Source organism: Onychomys torridus, chromosome 15 (genome assembly GCF_903995425.1).
Source record: "Onychomys torridus chromosome 15, mOncTor1.1, whole genome shotgun sequence".
Classification (NCBI taxonomy): Eukaryota; Metazoa; Chordata; class Mammalia; order Rodentia; family Cricetidae; genus Onychomys; species Onychomys torridus.
Window position 1 is genome coordinate 71760641 of NC_050457.1, and position 26524 is coordinate 71787164.

General features: G+C 40.4%; 1 protein-coding gene across 1 annotated transcript; it reads left to right on the forward strand.

Annotated features, from left to right (window-relative positions):
- Positions 1-6055: 6055 nt before the first annotated feature.
- On the forward strand, positions 6056-24929 carry LOC118596390 (zinc finger protein 58-like). Its single transcript, XM_036207264.1, has 4 exons — positions 6056-6325; positions 11612-11738; positions 12718-12813; positions 22973-24929. The coding sequence occupies exons 1-4, from the start codon at positions 6302-6304 to the stop codon at positions 24505-24507; spliced, it is 1782 nt and encodes a 593-aa protein (XP_036063157.1). The 5' UTR covers positions 6056-6301; the 3' UTR covers positions 24508-24929.
- Positions 24930-26524: the final 1595 nt, after the last annotated feature.

Here is a 26524-nt window from a genome sequence, read left to right on the forward strand (position 1 = left end):
TGGACTCTCTGTCCATTTCAACACAGTGATTGGATCAGGGAGAGCCCTGAGCTCAGTTATAGCAGGTTTTTTTGTTTGTTTGTTTTTTGTTTTTGAGACAGGGTTTCTCTGTGTAGCTTTGAGCTTTTCCTGGAACTCACTTGGTAGCCCAGGCTAGCCTCGAACTCACAGAGATCGGCCTTCCTCTGCCTCCCAAGTGCTGGGATTAAAGGTGTGCACCACTGATGCCCAGCTGGCAGGGTTTTTAAGGAGTAAAGAATGGAGGCAGGTAGGGGAATTCTGGATTCAGATGGTGGTTGAACTCCTGATTGGGCAGGAGTGGGGCAACAGAAGTCTTGTCAAACAGAGATTCTTACTGGTGTTGCTGCAAGGACATTGACAATTTATATATAACTTATATAAGCAATCCTTAATGTTCTGGAGCATCTAATACTTGTTTGTCTCAATTCTGATTGGTCCCCTGCAGGTTACAGTTTGTAGCTTTTCCTGGTTATTGTAATGGTGAGGTCTAGTCCCATTATTACTAGTCTGCAGCCTGTCATGGCTGCACTAATGTGCCTCTTCAGTCACAACCCTTTGAGTTACAGGGTTCTATATGTTTGGTCTTATATAAAATGACAAGGTTAAAGCTCTTAGTTACCCAGAATTTCATGAAAAAGTCCAAACTTGCTTCTTAAAAACTGTCAATAAAATATCTATGGCCTGTTAATGAAAACTGCAATCTAACTGCTCCTATAATATCTATAATAGGGAAAAATGCTTATAAAATAAGAAAAACACAACAAAACCTGACAGGTCCATTTGACTAATACATCTACAGGATAAAAAACCTGGTTGTTGTTACCAAACTTAGATATATTTTCAAGATTATGCCTAGATATATGTAATAAATAATGGTCCTCAAACCTGTCAAAGATCTGATGAATATGGCATTTAAATTATTTGATAGAAACTTACTATGACAGACAGAAACTTCCAGCTCCTAGCAATCGCTCCCAAGGTAGCCAAAGAAGATATGAAACAACACAATGACACCATCTGGATTGTTGATAACACTGATCACTGGGCAAGATGTCCCAACACAACACCTGTTGCCAGGACCCAACACAGATTGTAGACAAGTGAGACACTAACAAAATAAAGCCAGTCTTTTCCAGGTTCCTCCTCCACAGGGAAAGCTCTCACCTTATGGGCTTGGCAACTAAAGACTGTCCTGATAACTCTGCTTCCAATGCCACAAAGATCACAGGAGTCTGGGATGGTGGTCTAGGTAATGGGAAATCTCTGTCATTTTTTCCAAAATAGATTTGGAAGCTGTTTGGTCTTCACTTAGAATTTATCCTTCTCAGATCTCTGATGGTATTGATAACTAGGCTAGCTATAACTTTGTCAGTTTAGCAGCACTAGACAACCAGATTCTTTCACAAGGCTGCAGCCACCTTATTAGTTCATTGATTAATTAAAGCTAGTAGGTCTCTTGATAAGAGAAAGCAAACAGGATTGCCTTACAGGCTTCATATTAAGGGATAAACAGGTATCAAACATAGCTTAAAATGGCTGTTCTCAATAATAACTACTTATATCTTTGATAAATGATTAAATTAAAAAACAGGGGTTGGGATTTAGCTCAGTGGTACAGCACTTGCCTAGCAAATGCAAGGCCCTGGGTTTGGTCCTCAGCTCCAGAAAAAAAAGGGTTAAAAGCTATGTAAATTTTCAAGGTCTAAAAATGATTTAAAATATGGAAAATGCTTCAGATTTCTTTGCCCTTTTATGATATTGTTTATTAATATTTCAAAAGTTTGACAATAGAATTCTGACAAGCTAATAGAGCAATGACTGCTTACTGTTTGAGTCACAAGCTCAATATTTTAGATTCCTTTTGGTTGTCTTCTAAATATAGAATAGATGCATTTCATTGAGCTAAAAACATTTCAGTTTAATCTATACCTGGCCATCTGGACACAATATAATACACAATGTACATGCTTTTAAACCCAAATCTATATTTGTTGCTAGGATTCAAGGACGTGAGTCTACTGTTGTTTTACAGATACCTGTTATCTGCTTTTTCTGCAATATGGATTTCAGTCCAGATTGATAATGCTAATATATCTGAAACTTTTATGTCTTTTCATGAATTGGATATTCATGTAAACCTCAGAAAATTGACAAAGTCATAAAACTTGGATCTATATCTCACAGCTCAAAAGGATTCCAGATAAATACAGCCTAAGTTTCCCTACGTGTCTATTCATGAGGATGTCTCTCTCTCAACTGGTCTTGGACTCCTCCCCTTCCTCAATTACTGAGACTATGGGTCTAAATATTCCAAATGAGTTCATAAATTTTAATTTCTGTTCCTACTTTGTATCTGTCTCAACAGGTTTCCACTTGGCTGACAGACACATCCAAACATAACTAATTGCTCATGACAACCTGCTCCAAATGACTGCCAGCCCTGAACTTGCTGAAAGCTGAGAGGGGCCAATCCAGCCAATATAAATGCTGTCTCTTCAACTGGTTGATGAACCAGATGCTTCTAAATTCCCTCCTTGACTTTGACTAACATACTTGCTTTCCAAGGCCCTGACAACAATGTCCTAATGTCAGCAGGAAGTAATTACAGAAGTGAATATATCACTTCCCCCCGACCTTGGAATGTTAGATCAAAAAGGACTTTGTCATAGGGAACCTGAGATAGAATAATACTGGTCCCCACTATCAATACAGGTTCCTTGTAGATAGTAACTCTGTCAGCCATCACAGGGCTTTATCCTTCTGTTTCTGCTAATGGCTGTTGGCTCTTATGTCACTGATGCCTTGACTAGATGAAGACTCCTGTCTGGGTACCACTAAACTGAGGATGCTAGAATCCCAATATCAGCCCCTGGACCAAACCCCTGACATACAAACTTCCAGATGGCAACACATGAATAAGGGAAGGCTCACTTTGCTGTTGGTAATAGGAAATGATCTCTGAAACAGCCTCTGTATGGCTATTCTCCCTCCATAATCTCATTCAGAATCCAATGGGAGCCAGCTTCCTGATCCCACCAAATGATGCCTGATGGGCATATGTCTCTGGCTTGACTCCCTTTGTTAATGTTCAGGTTTTAGGTCAGAACAAAAGTCTCTTGTGTCCTGGTCCAATTAGTCCCCAGAATAGTCTACTACCCTGATGATAAATTTTTTTTAGCAATTAGAAACATCACCAAGACAGTAAAAACAAAAAGTCATCACAACCTTTATATCCACTCTCCTAAGAGTTGGCTTAACTGGGGCCATAGGTACTAGAACTTCAGCCTTGGTATTACAAGAGCAGAACTACAGGGCCTTGAAAATGTCAATAGATGCAAATGCCATTGTCCTAGAGAAAAGTCTGAAGCACACTTAGAGAAATCACTCTCTAGCTGAAATAGTTCTCCTAAATAGGAGGAGCCTATGCAAGAACTTAGGAAAACAATACTGCTTTTATATTAACCATTCTGGGTTATCAGGAACTCAATAGCCCTGCTTAGGAAGAAGCTGCATGATTGACAATTGGAAAGACAACAAAATGAAGAAGGGTATGAATCTATATTTTACTGGTCACCTTGTCAGCCTTAGTTGAACCCTTAATCATCTTACTGTTGACTCTGACCTATGAACCATGTACAATGAATGCTTTAATCAGGTTTGTTAAGGAATAGATCTCTACAGTCCAGTTAATGGGTTTAAACAACAATACAAGCCCATGAATCAAAGAGAAACATCTCCAAGATTTGAGACGATGCGCTACTCAAGGGGGAAATGAGAATAATAAGCAGACATCCTAACAGGCTGCTCAGTCTTCTGTCAGAGATCAGGCCTCCATTTCAGTTCCTGAAAGAGCCACAAAAAAAGGACTATAATCTTCAACCCCCTCAAACGGTCCTCACCCCACCCTAGCCCACTCCACCCCTGGCCCCAACAGCAAGGACAAGGAGGCCTAGTACATGCAGTACTAGGCCAGGCCTGAGCCACAGTCAGCAGATAACCAAACAAGGACAAAGCCTAGGATTTGTCTAGGCTTGCCCCCAAATGGAAAACTTTAGCCCTGACAAGTCCCTAACTAGCCCTGGCCAATTAGAGCAAACTAATATGATTGCCACTTGCTTAAGCCAATTGTAGATAAAATGACCCAACTGCCCTAAGGACTTCCCTTCAGCTGTGCTTAAAAGGAGCCTGGGAGCCCCTCTCAGGGCCATCATTTTGCCTTTTTTTTTTTTTTTTTTTTTTTTTGCCAGAGCTGAGGACCGAACCCAGGCCCAAGCATGCTGGAATAAACAACCCTCTTGCAACCCTCTTGCTAATTGCATTCGTGGATGGTGGTCTTTGTGGGACTTCTCCAGAACACTAACATGCACAAATGCAGGAACTAAAGAAATCACCTAATGAGTTCTTGAATTTTCTTCCCTCAGACTTCTGGGAAATGTAGTCTCTGGAACTGTGACATCACGGGAGCCATCCAGGAAATCTGCACTCCGTCTTTTGGTCTACACACGTGAGTCTTCCTTAAAGTTGGAAGAGAGTCCTGCATTGCTCTACATTCCTGTTGCGTCTCTGACATGGAGGTTGGTTCAGGGTGCAGCGCAGCCTCGGGCACTGTGCGGGGTGCGGGGTCCGCCTTGGAGGGAGCGGACCTGGGCTGGGTCCGGGGGCAGGAAGAAGCTGCCTTGGAGGTGCTGTGCTGAACTGGAAGGGTCACGTGAGGTTGCAGGTCAGGGCTGGGGTAAAGGCAATAGGGATTGTGCCCTGAGTGATGCTTTCTTTAGGACGCTGCTTGCACCTCGAGTCCGCCTTGGTCTTCTGGGACAGGAGGGTTTCCTGGTAGCGTGGAGTAGATGATAGTGTAAGTCCAGGATTGCAAACTAATGATGGTCAGCTGATTGCCTCCTCCTGAGACGGAGCTGGGAGCTCAGTGAGCAGCTCTGGTGGGGAGCGTGCTTCTCTAGCTGAGCCATTTCACATGGACGCTGTCAGATTTCTCAGTGTCTGCAGAGCAAACGGGTTCTGGTCTTTCCTGAACTCTGCAGCCGGCCTAGTGTAACAGTCTTGAGATCTTGATTGTGTTCATTTTCTCTGCCAGTTAAAGAATTAAGAGAGGAAAAATCCAAGGTGTAACAGCTCTCATGTAGGAAATTCTAGAGCACAAGCAGACAGATCTGCCAGAATCAGCTGATATGGAAAAGGGGTGAGAGAACATACAGACATCACACACACAGAGGGACCATCTTCAGGAAAAAGGGGAACTGGAGAAGCTGACTCCAGACCTCACCTGGAGGGCTGGGTTTTCTTAACGTTTGAAAGATCCTCCATTTGTAATGTAGGGTAAACTAACTGTAAAAACAGCAGGATGTCTGCTTGGCCAACAATGCTTGTGTCAACATGTCTTGATCTGGCCTTGAACTTGTTGAGGTAGTCCATAAGCAGGGTCCCAAGAACGGGTAAAAAACTCTTATGGCTTTGGGTTCCAGGTCCAGGCTTTTGTGTCAGGTCAGCAGGGTGAGGAAGAACTCACAGACTGTGTATTCATATGATTTAAAGTAAACCAACCTGTGATAGAAAAGAAACTTCAGTCTACTCTATTGCACATCCCTGTCATCTCTGCATTTGTGAGGGGAGACAGGACCCTCTGGTCCTCCCCTGCTTCATAGGAAATTGAAACCCAGAGTCTCTGTCAGAAAACATTTAAATGTCCTTAAATGATGGGGTAAATACTTTCTGTGGTTCATTTCATGTTTCTTACATTGAGTGCCATGACAAATCCATGCAATCAGTACTTTATTGATTTACAAACTAGGTGTGCTTACCTTCTATTGACTCATTCCACGTATAACTTAAACTTCGTGTCTAACATGTTTTTGTTGAAGACTAAATTTTGCATTTACTCTGTGAGGAAGAATTCTCAGTGCCTTGCTTAAATATTCCTGTGTGTAGTGATGGTTTATTCTTTTTGGCTATTAATCTGTGTTTGTTACTGTCATGGCCTGATGCTGATTTCTTCTGGTTTCACTCATTTCTTCCAGTTTGCTCCTTTCATATCTAATCTGAGACTCCATTATTTCTTCATTTCCATTCTGCAGTTCTTGACTGATGTGGCTGCTCTGGTTACATTCCTGGGTCTTTTTCTGCAGCTGCAGCTGGGATGCCTTCCCCTGTCCTTACTCCAGAGGTTCCACTGTGTGCAGATTCTTCTTACAGTCAGCCAGAACAAAACCACTTCCTCCCTGTCCTGCACATGGGCACTGCCATGTCCAACCAGTGAAGCAGACTGCTCATGTTGGTTCCTGCTCTTCCACAGGTCCAGTCCAGTTCTCCTTGTTGAGCAGTCCTGTCCCTTTCCACCCAGGCTTCTTTCCTTGTGTTCTAATGTCAGTGTGAGGGAGGAGTTCCTGGTGTTTACAACTCATGCATGAACCTTGCTGTGTGAGACATGTCACATCTGGGAAACTCTGGAGGGGAGGTGTGCTGGGTGAGGATGTTCAGTTCCTGTCCGTTGATCTATATGAGTCTGTCAGAGGCCATGGAGAGACATTGCAGAAGATTTGAACAGGGCCACACACGTATGTAAGGACTAAACCTGTGGTACACAGATTTTCATCACATTTTCGGTTGTATTCATGCTTGGCATAGTGTCCTCCACAGTCATTGTCACATGCAGCAACATTTTGAATTGAAGGATATATGTGGTTGCAAGGGCAACTCTTTCAAAATCTGCATTCCATTGTTCTCTTTTTGCAGCATCTCTATGAAATAAACTGAGATCTATGAGAGTGTATGTCCCAAATCCTGATTGGCTACACTCCACATACTATTGCTTTAGGAAGACTCAGAAACAATTTATATTGACTATTGTATTGACAAATACAACTAGACATCTAATATGCAGAGCAAAGGATGTGATACTTATTTTTAAGCTAAAATTATAATTATATAATTTATTTTTCCAAAGCAGATACTATACTTTGTCTCCTATATTTGTTCATGCTTTAATCTGCTTTTTCAGTCATAAAATTGTATAACTTGGTGGCTTTAAGCAAAAATTAGTGATTGTTTCATAGCACAGTTGTGTGAGTGAAGCCCTGGGACAAAAATCCAGGAGTTGCTTCTTCATGATGTGTGTGCTGTATATTTAAAGCACTATGTTATGCAATCAGTTGATTGGCGATTTTGAATGGAGGGTCACTATGTTTTAATTCCTGACCAGAAATCCAGTCCTCTCTTTGCCTATCATTTTGACTTCCCACCAATATCCTGCTAGTCTTCAGTTTAGGCTGACTCTCTGAAAAAATATCTCTGAGGGATACTGACAGGAGATGAAAGAGTTCTTAATACATCTACTTTGTCCATTTTATTGTTCTAGGCTATCTCCTAGAACAGGCCACCATTCAATTGGAGTACAGATTTCCACCTCACAATTATAGTAAGAATGTGTAGCAATTTTAAATGGATGGTAATGAGCCTCTCTTAGGCTACTCGTTAGGAAATGAATTTATTTCCACTCTTTATTATAGAAATGAATTTTGCCAGTCTGAAATTCCTCTGAAAAGTTTGCTGTTAACTTTATTGGGTAAATTCTTTACTAAATGATATCCTGTTTACAGGCCCACTGCCCTCCACCCACACTGTCTCACAGGAGATTGGCCCCAGGACAGCAGACACTTCCCCATTAGAATGGTGCTATGCTGTGCTGGGCAATGTGGGGAGTGGTCCTTACAGTTGATTCTGCTTTGGGGACTGTTCAAGCTCTCTCAGAGGTTTATGTTTCCATCTTCATCTTCTCTGGGCTCTGCCCATTCTCTGCTGTGGTCATTTTTCCCTCTTCTTGGTGACCCGCTAGTTCTGCTGTCTCCCCTTTCCTAATGCTGGACCCTTAGTGCAGCTCCTCATACTGTTGTGGCCCCAACCATAAATTATTTTCCCTGCTGCTTCATACCTGTAAGTTTGCTAAGGCTATTTACTATGATGTAAATACTTTCGTTGATGAAGGCTTGTCAAAGGGGTCATGACCCACATCTTGAGAACCCGTGCCCTAGTTAAAACAGAGTGGGATCTGTTTTTCTCTTACTTACTTCTAAAAGTGGCAACATTCTGTACTAGCTACAAAGAAGCTTCCAAAATAATTCAATTTCTTTTCCCTTGAGAAATTACTGGGTGTTCTAGACACCAAACTGTTTCATTCTGCCTGTTCCTTGAATATCTGTAGGCCTCCTCATTGCTGTTCAACTCTGCATTTTCTTTAAAAAAAAAAATTTCCATGTAATCATTCTTTATGGAGGATATATTTCAGTTGTCCCTAAAGTCTTGTAATGATAAGCTACCCTCTCCTCTCAATGGTGAAAACAGCATGCCCTAGAGACACAAGAGTCAGGGGATTGGAGCTGGATTTGACCTGAAGGTCTCCTGTCTAAAGGTGAGTTTTTTAGTGCTAGAAGATGCTTTGCAAGCTCCAAGGGATAAAGAAACAAATAGTCCTGCTTAGTGGTTATGTCCATGAACCACGATGACGTGATATCTCTAAAGGTGCCACAGTGCCTTTCACATCTTGGCCTTAGCAGCAGCTGTCAATGGGACTTAGAGTGGACAGGAGACCTACATAATGCTTGGAGCTGCCTCTGATGACTTGTTAGGTTTTAAATAATGGAGGAGAACATAGTAATGCCACTAAACCATCACAATCCCTACCTGAACTCCAAGTACTTCTCCTTAGACCCACACTGGAGTGTAGCTGTCACTGTTCATCAAAGGCACTTCTTTCTGCAGCGCAGAGAACTATTGTCTTGTGGTGCCCTGACCCAAAAGATACCCCATACCACAATACCTGCACATAAGGCTCAGGGAATATCTCTGCACAGGGGCATATTAATTATGAGAGCCAGAGGTCCAGCAAGTCTGTTGTGAGGCTGTGCCATCTAGAACGTGATGGGAAGCTGCACCCATGATACCCCAACATCATGGCTGCCTGAACAAGCCCTGAACAATGCCAGTGGCACTAGATCCCCTGCAGGGGGCAGTCTGCTGGGTAAGCATCCAAGTGTGGGCACCTGAGCACTGCTGAGAGAGAGAATTAGTGTTTCCCAGGATGAGAGCGCTCACTGTTCCTCCAGTAACAAGTGGTCAGTCCTCAAAATGTACACACAGTCAGCAATGAACAGAATCAGCCATTCATATTTATATACCTGTGTGTGTGTGTGTGTGTGTGTGTGTGTGTGTGTGTGTGTGTGCGCTCATGCTCTGTATGTGTGTTTGTTTAACAACACTAATTAGAGAAGAATATACCATATATTTGAGACGGACTATATGGGGACATAAGAGATGTTGCAATGAGGAGATAGAGGGGGAAATGACATACTTTAATTCAGTAATTTTTCCGGAGAAAACTTACACTCTTGCTCCTTGTGACAATATTGGTGAAACTGGAAGTTATTCCAAGCAGATAAAGGTAAATAACACACGATCTCTTCAATATGTTAAATGTAATGAGTTGAAACTTATGTTTCATAAAGATTTATAAGACAGAAGTTGGAGATGTAATGGTTTTTTTCATTGACCAATGACATGAGGAAGCCAACTCACTGGGGGACTTTCTTGTTGTGGAATATTAGATTTATTATGTAAAGACGTGTTACATTTGTTAATATTATGGAATATTAAACTATGTAAAGATGTATTACATTTGTTTATGTTGTGGAATATAGTTTAACTATGTAAAGATGTGTTGCATTTGTTTACCTTGCCTGCGTAAGTCACCTAATACATCTAATAAAAAGCTAAATGGCCAATAGCTAGGCAGGAGGTGGGGCTTCTGGGCAAAAAGTGTAAATAAGAGGAAGAATCTAGAAAACAAGAGACAGAGGGAGATGCCGGGGGGGCCAGACAGACAGACAGGGAGGAAACAAGAAAGCAGGACATATAGAATGAAAGAAAAATAAAAGCCCCAAGGCAAAATGTAGATGAATAGAAACAGGTTAAATTAAGTTATAAGAGCATAAGCTAAAGGCCAAGCTTTCCTAAATAAGAAGTCTTAGTGTTGTTATTTGGGAGCTGGTTGGTGACGGATAGAAAAATGCCAGCTACACTTCCTGAAGGATGAATGCTCTGGGACAGTGTGATAGGAGGAAGAAGCCTCCAGTACTGTTGTCCCAAATGCCGGGTGTGTGTAAACTTTATGTGGGGTACATTCTGAAGCCTGGAAGATAGTGTTTGAGGAGGTGATGATACCATAACTAGGAAGAGGATCCAAAGCTGAACCATGAAGTTATGAAATACCTCACTATTACATAAAATATTTACTGGTATTTCCTGTATTGATAAAATGGGAAAATAATGTGTGAGTGTTCTCTTAGGTCATTCTGGGACTTTACTCAATAAAAAATGAAAGCTATAAGTTCTAAAATTAGCAAATTTTGAAATAAGGGAACAGCATCAGTGATTATATTGCTCAGCTTCAGCACAGTGATACACATGTTTCATATGTGCAAAAGGTGCTTTAGGAATATAACAAGCATATTAGCTAACACCTGTCAGAGAAATGTAGAAAGGGAAAATGGCAAAAAGATCCAGTGATGTGTATTCTGTTAAATTCTCAGCAGTGCTGTTAGTCCTGCACTTGCCTGTTTTCTCACATGATCAGATACTTAAATGACATTCAGTCTGTGAGTTCCTCCCCTGCCTACTCATCTCATGTCCCTAGTCACCATCATTCGCATCATTAGTGAATCTGTAGAAATCCTGAAACCCAGATGACGGCCTGAGCTGCTGCATCAGACTCTGTGTTTTCATTTCACTTCACACTCATGACTGTGCATATCGATTGTTAAGAAATCCTTCTCCCCCACCAGGACTTTCTCCTGATAGAAATGTGTGTGTGTGTGTGGTGTATAGTAGCATATGGCACTAAATCCATGTTCTGTGGATGCATTCATTTTATATTTCTGTCTTAATTGGATCATGTCCAACAGAGCTTATTGAATCTTATGCCTTGACTTTCCTTGAAGATTGGTCCAGTGTGAGATCATGTGACCACATTGGACATGTCTGAGGAATATCACTCACTTATGTGAGAAACATTTCCACCTCTCTTTCATCTTGAGAAAAACCCAGATTTGTGTCCACAGGCACATGATGCCTGTGTTAGGGTTTCTATGGCTGTGATCAAGACCATGATAAAAGACAGCTTGGAGAAGAAAGGGTTTATTTTAGACCACAACTTCAGGTAACAGCCCATCACTGAGGGAAGTCAGTGCAGGAACCTGAGGCAAGAATTGGAGCAGAGGCCACAGAGAACACTGTTTACTGACTTGCCCAGCCTGCTTTCCTACACCATATAGAATTGTCTGCCCAGGGTGGGCACCATCCATAATGGCCTGTGGTATCTCTTATCAATCACTAAGAAAATACACCCTAGGCTTGGCTACAGGGCAGTCCTAGGGAGGCATTTTCTCAATTATGCTTCTCTCTTCTCAAATGACTCTAACTAGTGTCAAGTTGACAGGAGAACTCTCCAGGCCAAATCATGTAGTTGTTTATATTATTAATGGTTTTAATTAAATTAAAGTGCAGTATCATTTATTGATCTTTGTTTCAGGAAATGCTGTCCTTCTGGGATGTGGCCATTGAGTTCTCTGCAGAAGAGAGGGAATGCCTGGAGCCTGCTCAGTGGAATTTGTACAGGGATGTGATGTTGGAGAATTACAGCAACCTTGTGTTCCTTGGTGAGGCTCTCATCCATAGTGAATTCTTATTTCACCATCAACATGTAGCTTCCTCACTTTGTATGGTATCTCATGGGAGTATTTCAACAGCCAGTTTCATATCCTTTGTTTTCAGAAAAATTAGGGAGATTGCTGTATTAAAAATCTTTTCAGGACTGGTGAGATGGCTCAGTTGTTAATAGCAATGACGGATCGTCTAGAGGACTGGGTTCAATTCCCAGTATCAATATGGCAGCTCACAACTCTCTGTAATCCCAAGATCTGACACCCTAATGTGTGATATTTTGCTTGTTTTCTGACACAGCTTGCTTGGAGTCATAGGGTGGAGCTGACACTTAGCTGACCATAGAGGTTTGGAGGACTGTAGAGAGAGGGACAGGAAGTCGTAAGGTGGGGTTGAGACAGGATTTCAGCTCTTTTGGATGGAGGAATTGAAGAGGTAGCAAGTCAGTGATGGCTGCTCCCCTGCTTCTCTGATCTTTCAGGTTCTTACCCCAATATCTGACTCCCAGTATTTTATTGTAAAAGATTAATTAAATTAATGCTTCATCCTCACACAGTCATACATGCAGGCAATACAACAATGCATATAAAAATATAAATAAATTATGAAAAATAGGATGATTTCACTGTTTTTCTTTTTGTGTTTAGCCTTTCTGTGTTGAAGAGGTACGTTTCCTTCACTCCAATGGGACTGTTAGAAATTCAATGGCATGAGACATGGAGTATACTTGTTAATGACAGTGTTTCATAATTCAGTTTTAATGATTTTTCCTTTGAAATGAAACTCAGAATCTGAATATTGTAAATTCTTTTATGAAGTGTCATGATCCTGTCAGAAAACATTCAAAGAACTGATTGTCTGCAATCATTTATTTCATCATCTCTTTCCTTATAAGTCATGAACTGGAAGGCACATGTCAATTCCAAGTAAAAGAACCCATAAACAATCTTGTTCCTTCTTTTTTTCTACAAACAGGTCTTGCTGTGTCTAAGCCACAGCTGGTGACACTTTTGGAGCAAAGACAAGAATCTTCAGATGTGAAGAGACAAGGAGCAGCCAGTGTGCATTCAGGTGTGCAGGAATAAGGGGTTTGGGGGCAGAGTTGAGGTCCACATATCCAACAGAAAGGCAGGTTTTCCCATGTCCCTTGAAACACGACACTGTGGGAATCATTCTTTAGATCTCTCCCTCATGTCTTTATTGTCAAAGCTCATCTCTCAAAAGTTTATGATGGTTTAAGTCTCTTGAGCTTTGTATTTCCCCAACAGCGAGCTATGCTTCTATTTACAGCAACTTCTAGGATTTTTCTTTTTGTTGAGTCTCCCTTGTAGTTTAAGACTCAGGGAAAGAGAACTCAGTGCTGGTCAGACTGAATGTCATTTATTTGCAGACATTCCGTGCAGACTCATAATGGAAAGATCTCTACACCAAAGTGAGCGTGATTGGGTTTATTAAGCCAAACCCACAATTCCATCACTGAGAGGCAGGCAGAGACAGAAGGCTCAACAGTACTGTTGATTAGAACAATTTGGGGGTCGGGAGCAGTTGGCTAACACTCAGATAACCTGCATTCATTTGGACAGCCCCATTCCCCACTGATCTTAGGGAAGAGTCAGATCATTAACTTATTGTAGAAGGGGTTGTATTGAGCCATTAGGTGCACTGATTAAACAGAGGCTGTTTTGGTTTTTTCCAACACTTTTACCACCAACGGGTTCAGCAGGACCCGACCATCAGACCTAGGAAGAGGAGGACAGGATGAGCTACAGGGCCTTACACTGTTGACGCAGAGATGTTCTACAAACCAGTTCTTGGTACAGTGATTGTGTAGCTCTCTTTCATTCCATTTAGGCCTTTCATTCTATTTAGGCCTTTCACTTGCTATAAGGATCTGTGGTTATTTTAGGTTTTGTTTTGTTTTTTCAAGTTAATATGTTGATCATATATTAGGTCTAACTGTTATTGGCATATATTTCCAAACACAACTTGTTAGAGAATTTATACACTTTTGTGTATAAGCCTGATGATCCCAGATATGCCAGAGCTAGTAAAATGTTTTGTTTCAGATCTTGTCAGTGTGGACACTGTGGCCATCCCTACAGGAAGCAATATGGCTAGTGTTACCAGTAGGCCAATGGTAGGAAGAGATCTTGTGGCCCCTTCTTCTCAAGGTCTCCTGTTGATTCGCGGTCTTCCTCCAAGTATATAATTTCACTGGCTTCCAGATTGGTAATGGGAGCAGGGCTGAGGTGTAGGTGGAGTTTTTTGTCGAGACCACAATCAGCTCTGTCCCACCAGCTACTCTCCAACAACCACTCAGAGACTTAATATTAATTATAAATGATCAGCTAATAGCTCAGGCTTATTATTAACTAGCTCTTACATTTTAAATCAGTCCATAAGTCCTATTTACATTCTGCCACATGGCAGTTCTTTGTATGGAATGTTTATCTCTTTCTCCTCTGTATCCTGGTGACTCTTCTGACTCTGTCCTTTTTGTACCCAACATACTTTCTGCCCTGAAAATTCTACCTAGCCATTGGCCAATCAGCTTTGTATTAACAATGAGAGCAACACATCTTCATGCTTTACAGAAGGATTATTTCATACCATTTTTCTCCTTTTTGTCTTATTAAGAAGGATGGTTTTGGGGCTGGAAAAATGGCTCAGAGGTTAAGAACACTAACTGCTCTTCCAGAGGTCCTGAGTTCAATTCCCAGCACCCACATGGTGGCTCACAACCATCTGTAATGAGATCTGGCGCCCTCTTCTGTGTGCATAATAAATAAAGAAGGATGGTTTTGCCAGGTGGTGGTAGTGTATGTCTTTAATCTCAGCACTTCGGACGTGGAAGCAGGAGTATCTTTGTGCGTTTGAGGCCAGCCTGGTCTACAGAGGGAGTACCAGGACATCCAGGGCTATTACACAGAGAAACCCCATCTCAAGAAAAAAGGAAGATTTTAAGTTTAACATAGTAAAGCTATGTATAACAAAACAGTTCTCAAGTAAGAATTACATATCCAGTTCATTTGTATTTGGCAAATTTAGAGATAATATTTTATTATCTATTTCATCTTTGTGAATCGAAATAAGTTTTATATCTAATTTACCTTTTATTATAACTAAATAAACCTTTAACTCTAATTATTTATTCTTTAACTTAATTAAAGACCTCAGAAAGGTGAAATGTTACCTAATGACAGGGACATCTGACTGCCTGGATAGTAATGGAAAATTTTATTGTAATATTGGGGCATCCATCCTTGGCCTACAGGCCTAGAATATCTAACAGACAATTTTGAGAAGCAGGGAATTTTTGTTGTTGTTGTTGTTGTTTTGTTTTTTTGAGACAGGGTTTCTTTGCATAACTTTGTGCCTTTCCTGGAAATTGCTTTGTAGCCCAGGCTGGCCTCGAACTCACAGAGATCCGCCTGCCTCTGCCTCCCAAGTGCTGGGACTAAAGGCATGTGCCACCGCCGCCCGGCTGTGAAGCAGGGGATTTTGAAGGACTGTCCTACTTTGTCTTGGCAAAGGTTGGCAGTCATTTTTATTGGTGAAATTATTAAGGCCACTCCACATAGTTAAAAGGAGGGTTTATTTTGTCGGTAACTTACAAATGAACGGACAGGTTGTAGGGTCTGGCAAAGGTATGGCGCAGTCCGGCGGTGGCGGTGTTCTCTGGGGAACTCTGCTCAGTCTACCTCCAGCGTCCAGGGTCCCAGAACCAAGAGAAGCTTCTCCTCTCCATCCTGGGTCTTCAGCTTCCTCCCTCAGCCCCGCCTTGTGGGCGTGACCATTACCGAAGCCTCAATGGGGGTTGGAACTTCCAGGCCAAGGCAGGAATGGTTACCCACTACAAATTTTCTTTTGCATCTTGCTGGTCCAGGTTGGACAGCATACTGTCGCCTCTGTGGCAAAGGCAGTTCCTTTGTCCAAATGGGTAGCTTTTGCCATGAAGAAAGTAAAAACCCTGCTGGAGAGATGGCTCAGAGGTTAAGAGGACTGCTTGCTCTTCTAAAGGTCCCTTGAGTTCAATTTCCAGCAACCACATGGTGGCTCACAACCATCTGTAATGAGATCTGGCGCCCTCTTCTGGCCTGTAGGGATATATGCAGACAGAACACTCTATGTAATAAATAAATAAATAAATAAATAAATCTTTTTTTTTTAAAAAAGTAAAAACCACTAGGCGGTGGTGGCGCACACCTTTTAATCCCAGCTCTTGGAAGGCAGAGCCAGGAAGATCTCTGTGAGTTTGAGGCCAGCCTGGGCTACAGAGCAAGATCCAGGACAGGCACCAAAACTACACAGAGAAACCCTGTCTCAAAAACAAAAAACAAAAATCCAAGCTGGGTGGTGGTGGCACATGCCTTTAATCCCAGCACTCGGGAGGCAGAGGCAGGTGGATCTCTGTGAGTTTGAGGCCAGCCTGGTCTACAGAGTGAAATCCAGGAAAGGCACAAAGCTACACAGAGAAACCCTGTCTTGATTTAAAAAAAAAAAAACAAAAACAAAACAAAACAAAAAAAACAAAAAAGAAACCACAAAACAAAACAAAAAAAATTCAGAATCACAGAGACAAAGGAACAAGCCACTGCCACGTCTCCCCTCCCCAACCCCACAAATCCTCTGTTGTGTGCCTCTACGTCCTCAGCTGAAAGGCTCTTAGCTAAAAGGGTGTTGTCCAGAAAGCATCTAGTTCCTGTCTGCTAACGCCGTATATACCTTTCTCCATCCAGCCACCACTTCCTTCTTAGTGCTGGGATTAATGCCATGTGTGCTTCCCAAATACTGGTAGCAAAGGTGTGTGATCTTAAGTGCTGGGGTTAAAGATGTGTGCCTCCACTGCCTGGCCTCTATGCTTAATCTAGTGTCTTGTTCTGTTCTTTGCTCTTAAGGCAAATTTTATTAGGGTACACAATGTATCACCACACTGAATAAACACAATATGCCAAACAAGAGTAGAAACATACACACAGTATTAAAAAAAATTAACTTTTAATTTGTATCAATAAACCAAAATCTATACCAATGTAAACTATTTTGAGATTAATTATTGCCTTTTGGCTTAAAGTAGATTCAATAATCTACCCTTTTATCCCATCATTTCTATATAATATCCCCCTTTTTCCTTTAGAAAGAGATTTTTGAATTTAACTCTTTTGCTTAGCCTTTTTTCTTTATTTTACTAAGACCAATAAAATCTTATAACTAATCCCCTTTAAATGATAATAAACATCTGTAACCCATATTTTGGGAATGTGAATGTCATTCTTTGGATTATTTCCTGTTCTCTATGGGCACTGGTATCTTTGTGGAAACCTTGAGTAAATTAGGATAATTGGTAGGTCTTGGCTAGTGTAGTCTGTGAGTCTGGATCATTTTAGCCAACAGCCTTGAAACTGTTTAAGATACACAATTCTGAAAAAATTGCAACAGAGGTGCTCTGAGATGTGGGCCATCCATTTTTATTGCTGTCTGGTCCCCTTCTGAAAGTACATAAACTTTAAAACATAACATTCATACCTGTATTAATACAAGTATAGAGTATGTGGTATACACAAGTTAGCCAAAGATGATTTTTTGTTTTATGTTTGAGCATGTAAAATATGCGTCACCTGTTTTGTAGTTTTTCTATGTTTATTTCTTTACATTTGTAGCCAGGAATTTTCCTGTTTTTGTTTTGTTTTGTTTTGTTTTGTTTTTTTGTTTTTTTGTTTTTAAGTCAAGACATTTTAAAAATGTATCGGTTGGGGGATTTAGCTCAGTGGTAGAGCGTTTGCCTAGCAAGCTCAAGGCCCTGGGTTCAGTCCTCAGCTCTGAAAAAAGAAAATGTATAAGTTGGTTTAATCCAGCAGTTTTCATCATCCAATGTGTTCCTTCATTAGCAATCAGAATCCAAACACAACACATTAACATACAGAATCTAGACACTCTGTGTATTTCCCCTCTTTATGTGGCTTTTTATAAAAAAAATATTACTTTACCCTCTTTTCAAGGACCCTTACTTTATTATTTTAAACATAGTTATATATTTTTTATGACAATCTATACCCTTTTAATTTTCTTTCCCAAACCTTTGTACATTCTTAAACACACTGTACCTCATTTAGAGATCCCCACCCCCACGATCTGTCTTTCCTGAGCATCTGTAACATTTTCTGTCTGCATGAGCAAAACATCAAACCTGCCACACAGTGTGCTTGCAGAGCTCAGGCGGCTCAAATCTGTAGGCAGCTGCCAGGAGACTCATCTCTCTGCCCACATGAGAGGCACAGGACTAGGAAGCTGCCTTTGACTCCACCTTTGTGTGTTCAGTATCTTTTTTAAAGCTTTTTCAGGTCTTATGTGATTGTGAGTGCACCCTAGTTGGAATGCCATTTGTAGGCAGAGTTTTCCTGTCCCAGTAGCTGCTCCAAAATAACCAATGTGGAGACTTAATATTAATTATAAATGCTCAGCAAATAGCTTAGGCTCATCCTTAGCTGGCTCCTACATTTTAAATAAACCCATACTTGTATCTACCCTCTGCCACGGGATGGTGTCTTTCTACAGGATGCATTCATCTTGTTTCTCTCTGTGTCTGCTGGCGACTCCTCTTGCTCCACTCTTCTTCCCATCATTCTCTCTGCCTTAAAATTCCTGCCTACCCATCAGCCCATCAGCTTTTTATTAACAGTGAGAGTAATACATCATCCTATTGTACAAAAAGATTGTGCCACAGCAGAGATGCTGGTCCCAGATGTCTCTGGACGGTGACTCAGAATGACTGCTTTGGGTGAACTGTCACATCCACCTCACCTCCTCCTCAGGCCATATTACTTTCTTTACCTGATGTGGTGGGTGTACACAATGCACATGCACCTTAGTTTAAATGAGTGTCCATAGTTCACCCTGCTGTGCTGACTGGCCCTGAGGCAGAGCCTCTGTCATACATTATCTACCACTTTGCTGAGGACTCCTTCCACAATCAGACATTGACAGCTCAGCTCTGGGGTTAGCTTTTTTTTTGTTTTGTTTTGTTTTGTTTTTTAGATTTTTTTTTCCAGACAGGGTTTCTCTGGTGTTTTGGTGCCTGTCCTGGATCTTGGTTTGTAGATCAGGCACAGAGATCTGCCTGGCTCTGCCTTCCAAGTTCTGGGATTAAAGGCGTGCACCACCACCGCCCAGCGCATGAGATTAGCTTTTTTAAGAGGAGGAAATTCAAAGCCAGGGGTCAGGGAATGGCCATTTGAACTAGCATATAGTTCACATGCCAGTTGGGTGTCAAGCATAGGTATAAGGATCCCCTTGGTATCCTCAACTATCAGTTCAGGAGACATGGAGTGCAGAAAAATTACAATGAGTGTTTCCTTTGCTTGGCACACTTAGAATGTGGTGCAGAATCTAAGATTCTCCTCAGCGTGATAGAATCTACTCCATCTTGTGGAACATGAGATTCATCTTCTCTACAGATAAGGAACAGGATTTCCTGGTCTGGTTTGCAGGCCAGAGGGAGACAGGAGCAGCAGACACTGACAAGTCCTATTCCCCATGCATCCTTATCCTATGTTGAACTAGCATTAATTCAGCAGGTCTGTGTCCCTTGTGAGAGTAAGTATGCTAATCTATCTTGTTGTGTCCTGCCTTACAAGTGTAGTATAGATATAATTCTTTTTTTTTTATTTATTTACTAAAAATTTTTTCATTTTACATACCAACCCCAGTTTAGATTTAATTCTTTTTACTTAAGCATCCAATTTCAATAACCAGTTTTCAATGTTTTTATTTTGTTTTGTTCTTTTTTTTAAGACAGGGTTTATCCATAGCTTTGGCTTTCCTTGAGATGGCTTTTTTATACCAGGCTAGCACTGAACTCAAAAGGATCTTTCTGCCTCTGCTCCTGAGTGCTGGGATTAAAGGTGTATTTCACCACTTCTAGCCCAATAACCAGTTACTTTAAATACATCTGATTTTCATATTATTCTATATTAAGGAAAAAAGAAGATGAACTTAAATTCATTTTAGTTACCTGCCTTAGGCTTAACTTTGATGACATGTACAGAGGACTGGATAATGGAAGGTAGAAATTTTTCTCTCTAATATTGTGTCTGTAAATGAATTATATTTGTATTTAGCATGAATATAAACACACCTTTGGGCACACTAAGTATTTTTCATCATTCATTAGGTGACTCATTAACTAGTATGCCTTAATTACCTTTGTTGAAACAGCTTACTACAAAATAATGACTCTCATCAGATCAGGACTTAATAAATGAAAGTAATTTATCTCTGTTAAAAATTTCACACTCTAAAATTGTGACTGTTGTACTGAAAATCTTTTATACCAAAACAAAATTTAAACATAAACACAGTCCATGGAGGAACTGGGCACTTCAGTCTGCTGGTCCCTTTATAGTGTACTGTATAAAATCTGAGTCAGTCTTGCAGACCTTCTACATTAAGTAGCTTGTTTTATAATAAAGAATACCATAGGGGGATCTCAGTGTGAGCAGGTTGAAGAGAAATAAACATGGAGTTTCCCAGACCCACTAATACAACCTCAGAAAGGATGTTGGCATTGCTCATGGAGGACAGAGGAATCTCACAGCTTCTAGTAGCCTTGACTCCACAGTGAGCTCAGAGTGGTTGACACTCTCTCTGTTCCATAAGAGCATCAGGAAATCAACAAAAGTAAGGCCCAGAACAGTAGCAGAGAGAGCACAGATGGTGTGGACTATACAATCATTCATTCAGCATCCACAGAAATGACATAATTTGTGGATTTAACTGAAAATTTTATCCATTACTTCTTCAGTCAACATCTTTGCTCTTAAGGTGACCCAGGGAAGGAGTCTTTGTCAGGTTTATTACCAGAATCTGGACCAGACAAAAATACCCACACCTACCCCGTTGGAGGATCAGAAGGACAAGGTTGGGTTTGTGTCAGGAAATACATTGGTCATTCCAGCACTCTCTAATGCTAGTTTAATTGTGTTTATAAAGCCAAACCCACAATTACATCATACCACACACAGGCTGGTGGACTAAAATCCAAAACTTGTAGTTCCATTGATTCAAACTATTTGTTTCATGTTGTAAAACAGTGGATCTTCCAAACCGGCCAGTGAGGCTTCCTGAGAACATTTTCCCAGCAGGATTGTTTAGCTGGAGGAGCAGTTGGGTAAAACTCAGGCAAAATAGAGTCACTGTGAAGATTCAGTAACAGACTCAGTACTATTTTCTACACATCTGAAAAATTGCACACATTTCTAAATACCTGGTGTGAACCCAGTGTAAGAGACTAACCTTCACACAAGAGTTTCTTTCATGCCGGTTACTCACATGTTGAGGCAAGTGACGCCCCCATCAGAGATTTTTGTCTTTGATGAAGGTATCTTCTAAATATTTTCTTTATCACACACTCAGTAATAAGGGTTCAAAATGTATGCCTTTTGTGGATATATATTCAGAGATTAAAACGGTCCATAACTAGGAATACGCATTCCATAGCTCACCACTAAGCTTTCAAAAATTTGTGGTTTCAAAATATTTTTCTTTACTTTGCAATTTGATATTCTTTGGTATTATTTTGGAGGTGTGTATAACCTATAATCATTTGTTATACATTCCCTATATATTTTGTGGATTGATGCAACACATTGATAAAGTACATAAGGACAGTGTAAGATATCAAAATATCTACAAGCTCTGCTCTGTGAATTATTACTTCATAGGTAAACACCAGTCCCCTGTTTTCATGTCTTGTTCCTTGTCTCTCTATTTAGTGCTCAATAGCAGTTTACTCTTGTAAATAAAGAAATCTTCGAAATACATAATTTTATTGCCTAGGCATGGTGGCCTACACCATTATTCCCAGCACTTGAGAGACAGAGGTAGGTGGATTTCTGAGTTTCAGGCCAGCCAGGTCTAGATATTGAGTTCCACGTCAGCAAGGTCTACATAGAGAAAAGTTGTCTTGAAAATGCAAAAACAAACAAAAAAGGAAATCAGTAATTTTGTCATCTATTCACTGACAAATATGTTGTCTCAGCAAAATTTGTGTAATGCATAGGTGAACCTGAAGATTTTTTTTTTTATCATGATGATATGTTTCAGGTATATATTTTCTTGTCATCAAAATAAAACAAAATATTGTCCTAAATTTTTGAGCTATAACTTAATCTTTTTGTGGACCATCTACTTCTTGGGTAGCATACCTTTTGTACCTTCCAAAATAAAACTCTATGTGGAAGATAAAAATTTTGTATTTAGATGATGGCTCAAATTCACACATTCACAATTAATTTTCTTTTTCCAGGCTTGGTTACTTCATAATTTCATGGGTGTCTGGCCATATAATGTCTCTGTTGTTTAATGGATTTATTTCTCTTAATAAAATGCCCTTACAACTTACTTAATTATTAAACTTTGAATCATATGCCATTATTTCTATAGTCTATCCTTTTGTGCCCTTTGTCTAGTGGAAGTAGAGATCATTGCTACCTACAATATTTTAACATTTATGCCGGGTGGTGGTGGCACATGCCTTTAATCCCAGCACTTGGGAGGCAGAGGCAGGCAAATCTTTGTGAATTTGAGGCCAGCCTGATCTAGAAAGTGAGTTCCAGGAAAGCTACACGGAGAAACCCTGTCTTGAAAAGAACAAAAACAAAAGAAAAAAAATTATGCTTAATGCCTATAGGTTTTGAAATGTACTATGTTGGGGAATATTATTTTAAAGTATGTTACTTTTGTTTATGTTGCATTTGTTTAACTCCATAAAGCTGTGTTACTTGCCTTTCTAGAGCACTTGATGATCTAATAAAGAGCTGAACATTCAATGGTGAGACAGGAGAAAAGATAGGTGAGGCTAGCAGGCAGAAAGAATTAATAGAAGGAGAGATCTCTAGGAGTGAGAGAAAGAAGTGGATGATAGGGGCCAGCCACCCAGTCACTAAGCTAGTCACAGAGTAAGAGTAAAAGTAAGATGGGATAATTTAGGTTGAAAAAAGCTGTCAAGAAACAAGCCAAGCTAAGGCTAAACATTTATAAGTAAGAATAAGCCTCTGTGTGTGATTTATTTGGGAGATGGGTTTTGGGCCCCAAAAGAACATGAACAATAGTACTGTACGTTCTCATTGATGCTTTAATATGTATAAGTAAATATTTCCTTTTAAAAAGATAAGCATTGTAAGTATGAAGAATATTTCCTAGCTTTGTTCATATCTGAACTTTTCCTCAACAGGAACAACAACCAGTGATTATAACATTTACACCAAGGCCATTGATTGTAACTCACTGCATATTCAACGCCAGAGAATTCATACAAAGGAGAAACCCTACAAGTGTAAAGAATGTGGTAAGGCCCTTAGTTCTCATAAAACACTTTCCATACACCAGAGACTTCATACTGGAGAAAAACCCTACAGATGTAATGAATGTCATAAATTTTTCAATACTCGCTCATCACTTTTTATACACCAGAAAAATCATACTGATGAAAAAACCTACAAGTGTGAAGAATGTGGCAAATCATTTTACTATCCTTCAATGCTGAAGCAACATCAAAGAATTCATTCTGGAGAGAAACCCTACAAGTGTGAAAAATGTGGCCAAGCTTTTTATGAACCATCATTCCTTCAGGTGCATCAGCGAATTCATATGGCAGAGAAACCATACAAGTGTGAAGAATGTGGCAAATGTTTTTCCTCACTTTTGTACCTTAAACAACATCAAGCAGTTCACTCCAAAGATAATCCCTACAAGTGTGAGGAGTGTGGTAAGAGGTTTTCGCATTCTGCAAAGCTTCAGGAACATCATACAATTCATAGTGGAGAGAGACCATACAAGTGTGAAGAATGTCACAAAGCCTTTCGTTATCACTCTGGCCTTGAGAACCACAAGGCAGTTCATAATGGAGAGAAACTTTACAAGTGTAAACTGAGTGGAAAGGGATTTACTAAGACTGCTTTCCTCATTGGGGACAAGGCAGCTCATATTGCAGAGAAAGCCTACAAGTGTGAAGAGTGTGGCAAGTGCTTTTTCTCATCTTCATCCCTTAGACGACATCAGACAATCCATTCTGAAGACAATCCCTGCAAGTGTGAAGAGTGTGGCAAAAGGTTTTCCTCCTTTGCACACCTTCAAGAGCATCAGACAGTCCATACTGGAGAGAAACCATACAAGTGTAAAGAGTGTGGCAAATGTTTTTGCTCATCTTCATCCCTTATACGACATCAACCAATCCATTCTGAAGACAATCCTTACAAGTGTGCAGAATGTGGTAAAATATTGTCCTGTTTTACAAACCTTCAAGAACATCAGATAATTCATACTGGAGAGAAATCATACAAGTGTGAAGACTGTGGCAAATGTTTTTATTTATCTTCATCCCTTCGGCGCCATCAAACAATTCACTCTGAAGACAACCCTTACAAGTGTGAAGAGTGTGGCAGATGTTTTTACTCATCATTATCCCTTAGAGGACATCAGACAATCCATTCTGAAGACAATCCTTATACATGTTTACAATGTGGCAAACGGTTTTCCTATTCTAGGAGTCTTCAGGAACATCAAACAATTCATAGTGGAGAGAAACCATTCAAGTGTGAAGAATGTCACAAAGCCTTTCATTATCACTCATCCCTTAGGAAACACAAGAGAGTTCATACTGGAGAGAAACTCTTCAAATGTGAAGACTGTGACAGATGTTTTTCCTCTTCTTCAACCCTTAGACGACATAAAAAAAAGACCAAAATTCATTCTGAAGGCAATTCTTAAAAGTGTGGGGAATGTGGCATAGACTTTGTTAATCATTATATATCCTTACTCAACATATGATAGAGTTCATATGGGAGAGAAATCCTACAAATGTCTTTAAAAGTTTATTTCTTCAACCCTTAAAACATATCAAAAGACTCATTCTCACTACAACCTCCTTAAGTGTGTGAAGTGTGGTAAAGTTTTTGCTAAGAATTGAGGACTTATCCAACTTTAATGACTCCATAGTGGAGAATATTAAGTTAATTATTTTTGAATGTCAACACAGCATCTAACTACCAAGAACACATGCTAAGAATGTCATCAGAGGACAGTTGAGACTTCTCTTTGCTGTAACCTCCAACACTTTGTTAAAGCAATGTGTTTGAAACTTGCCTTGATTAATGAGTCTCTTTTTTCTGCAACTAACAATAAATGTTCCATGAAACCCTTACCATGTCCTAACTTTATCCACTGGGTGCCTGGAATCTAAGATCCGGGCTGTGGCATAGTTACTGTTGTTTTTCCCAGTGGAGTCATCCAAGCTCCTGTAATATCCCCCCTTGGTGTGTAAGAATCCGTCTCTCTGAGCTAGCAGGTTTTCACCCAGCATTTGGCTCCTGAATTCTTATTGGTAAAATAAAAGGCTATAGACTTAGTTAAAACTACAAGAAGGCTCTTCCAGTCTAAGGCCTCAGCAGCAAGGCAGAAGCTGTAGAGACGCAGTCATCAGCTGAGGCAGAGATGGTATCAGGTGCAGCTGCTGTGCCTCATAAAAAACAACAGTGCCCATAGAGCAATAATGACAGGAAGGTTATGAGAGGAACCAATTATTATCTGATTGGATTTAAAGCTCATTCCACAAACGGAAGCTAATGTGACGTTAAATTGGTGATACACCTTTGCCTGGGTGATATGTGCTAAAGAAAATTTACTGCTGTTATTCTAAGAAGTGGATACTAACTACATGAACCCAAGTTCTCATCTTTATACCAACAGAGTGAGGCATCTCTCATCATCCACCAGAAAATTTAATTGTGTTGTAGATGGAGAATAATACACAAATGCAAATTTGTTCAAGTGTAGAGAACATTAGCCTGTGGAGGGCTGTAGATGTAATTTTAAAGCTTTATTAAATAAGAAACACAGAGCCAAATACAGAGTTAAAAGCCCAGAGATCAGAGAGCAGTAGCCAAAAGCTGAGACCACCTTCTTACCACCCGCTGCCGACCTTCCCCTGAGAAAGAGACCTACTTCATGTGTGTCTATCTTTTTATTGACTTTCTGTTCTGCCTTCTCATTGGTTGTAAACCCAACCACATGACCTCCTCATCACTGCCTGTCTATACAGACGTCCAGGTCTCTGTAGTTGATATTGAGATTAAAGGCATGTGTCTCCATGCTGGCTGTATCCTTGAACACACAGAGACCTGTCTATCAGTGACCGGGATTAAAGGTTTGTGCTACCACTGCCAGACTTCTGCTAAATGGCTTGCTATTAGCTGTGACCCCCAGGCAGCTTTATTTATTAACATACAAATAAAATCACATTTCAGCACAAATAAAAAAGGTCCCGAATGCAAAAGTGACACCTGTGGCACACACTGTAAGAGTTTCCTTACACACATCGTAAGCCAAAAGTTATGGATTGCTAAGGTAGAAGAGGGAAAAAGAATGTCAGAGGCAGATACAGTTGATGTCTCCATTAAGATAGTAGAAATGTTGAAACATCTGTTGAACAGTGAAACATTGCTAGAAATGTCAGTACCATTTCATGCACGAACACACTGTGGCACCAGGTGGCAGTACACTCTCTTAATCCCAGCATTTGGGATTAAATAGGCAGAGGCAGGTGGATTTCTATGAGTTCCAGGCCAGCCTGGTCTACAGAGCAAGTTCCAGGATGGGATCCAAAGCTACACAGACAAACCCTTTCTTGAAAACATAACAATACAAAACAAAATTTAGAAAACCCATACTGTGGCTGTTACTACCTGGACAACACTTATACAAACTAAACTGGCCATAGAACAAACAT

Excerpts from the sequence above, each read along its gene's own strand:
- LOC118596390 (XM_036207264.1), top strand. The coding sequence starts at position 6,302 with ATGTTGGTTCCTGCTCTTCCACAG. Across the intron at positions 6,326-11,611 it reads TGGTTCCTGCTCTTCCACAG|GAAATGCTGTCCTTCTGGGA; the intron begins GTCCAGTCCAGT and ends TCTTTGTTTCAG. Across the intron at positions 12,814-22,972 it reads AGCAGCCAGTGTGCATTCAG|GAACAACAACCAGTGATTAT; the intron begins GTGTGCAGGAAT and ends TTTCCTCAACAG.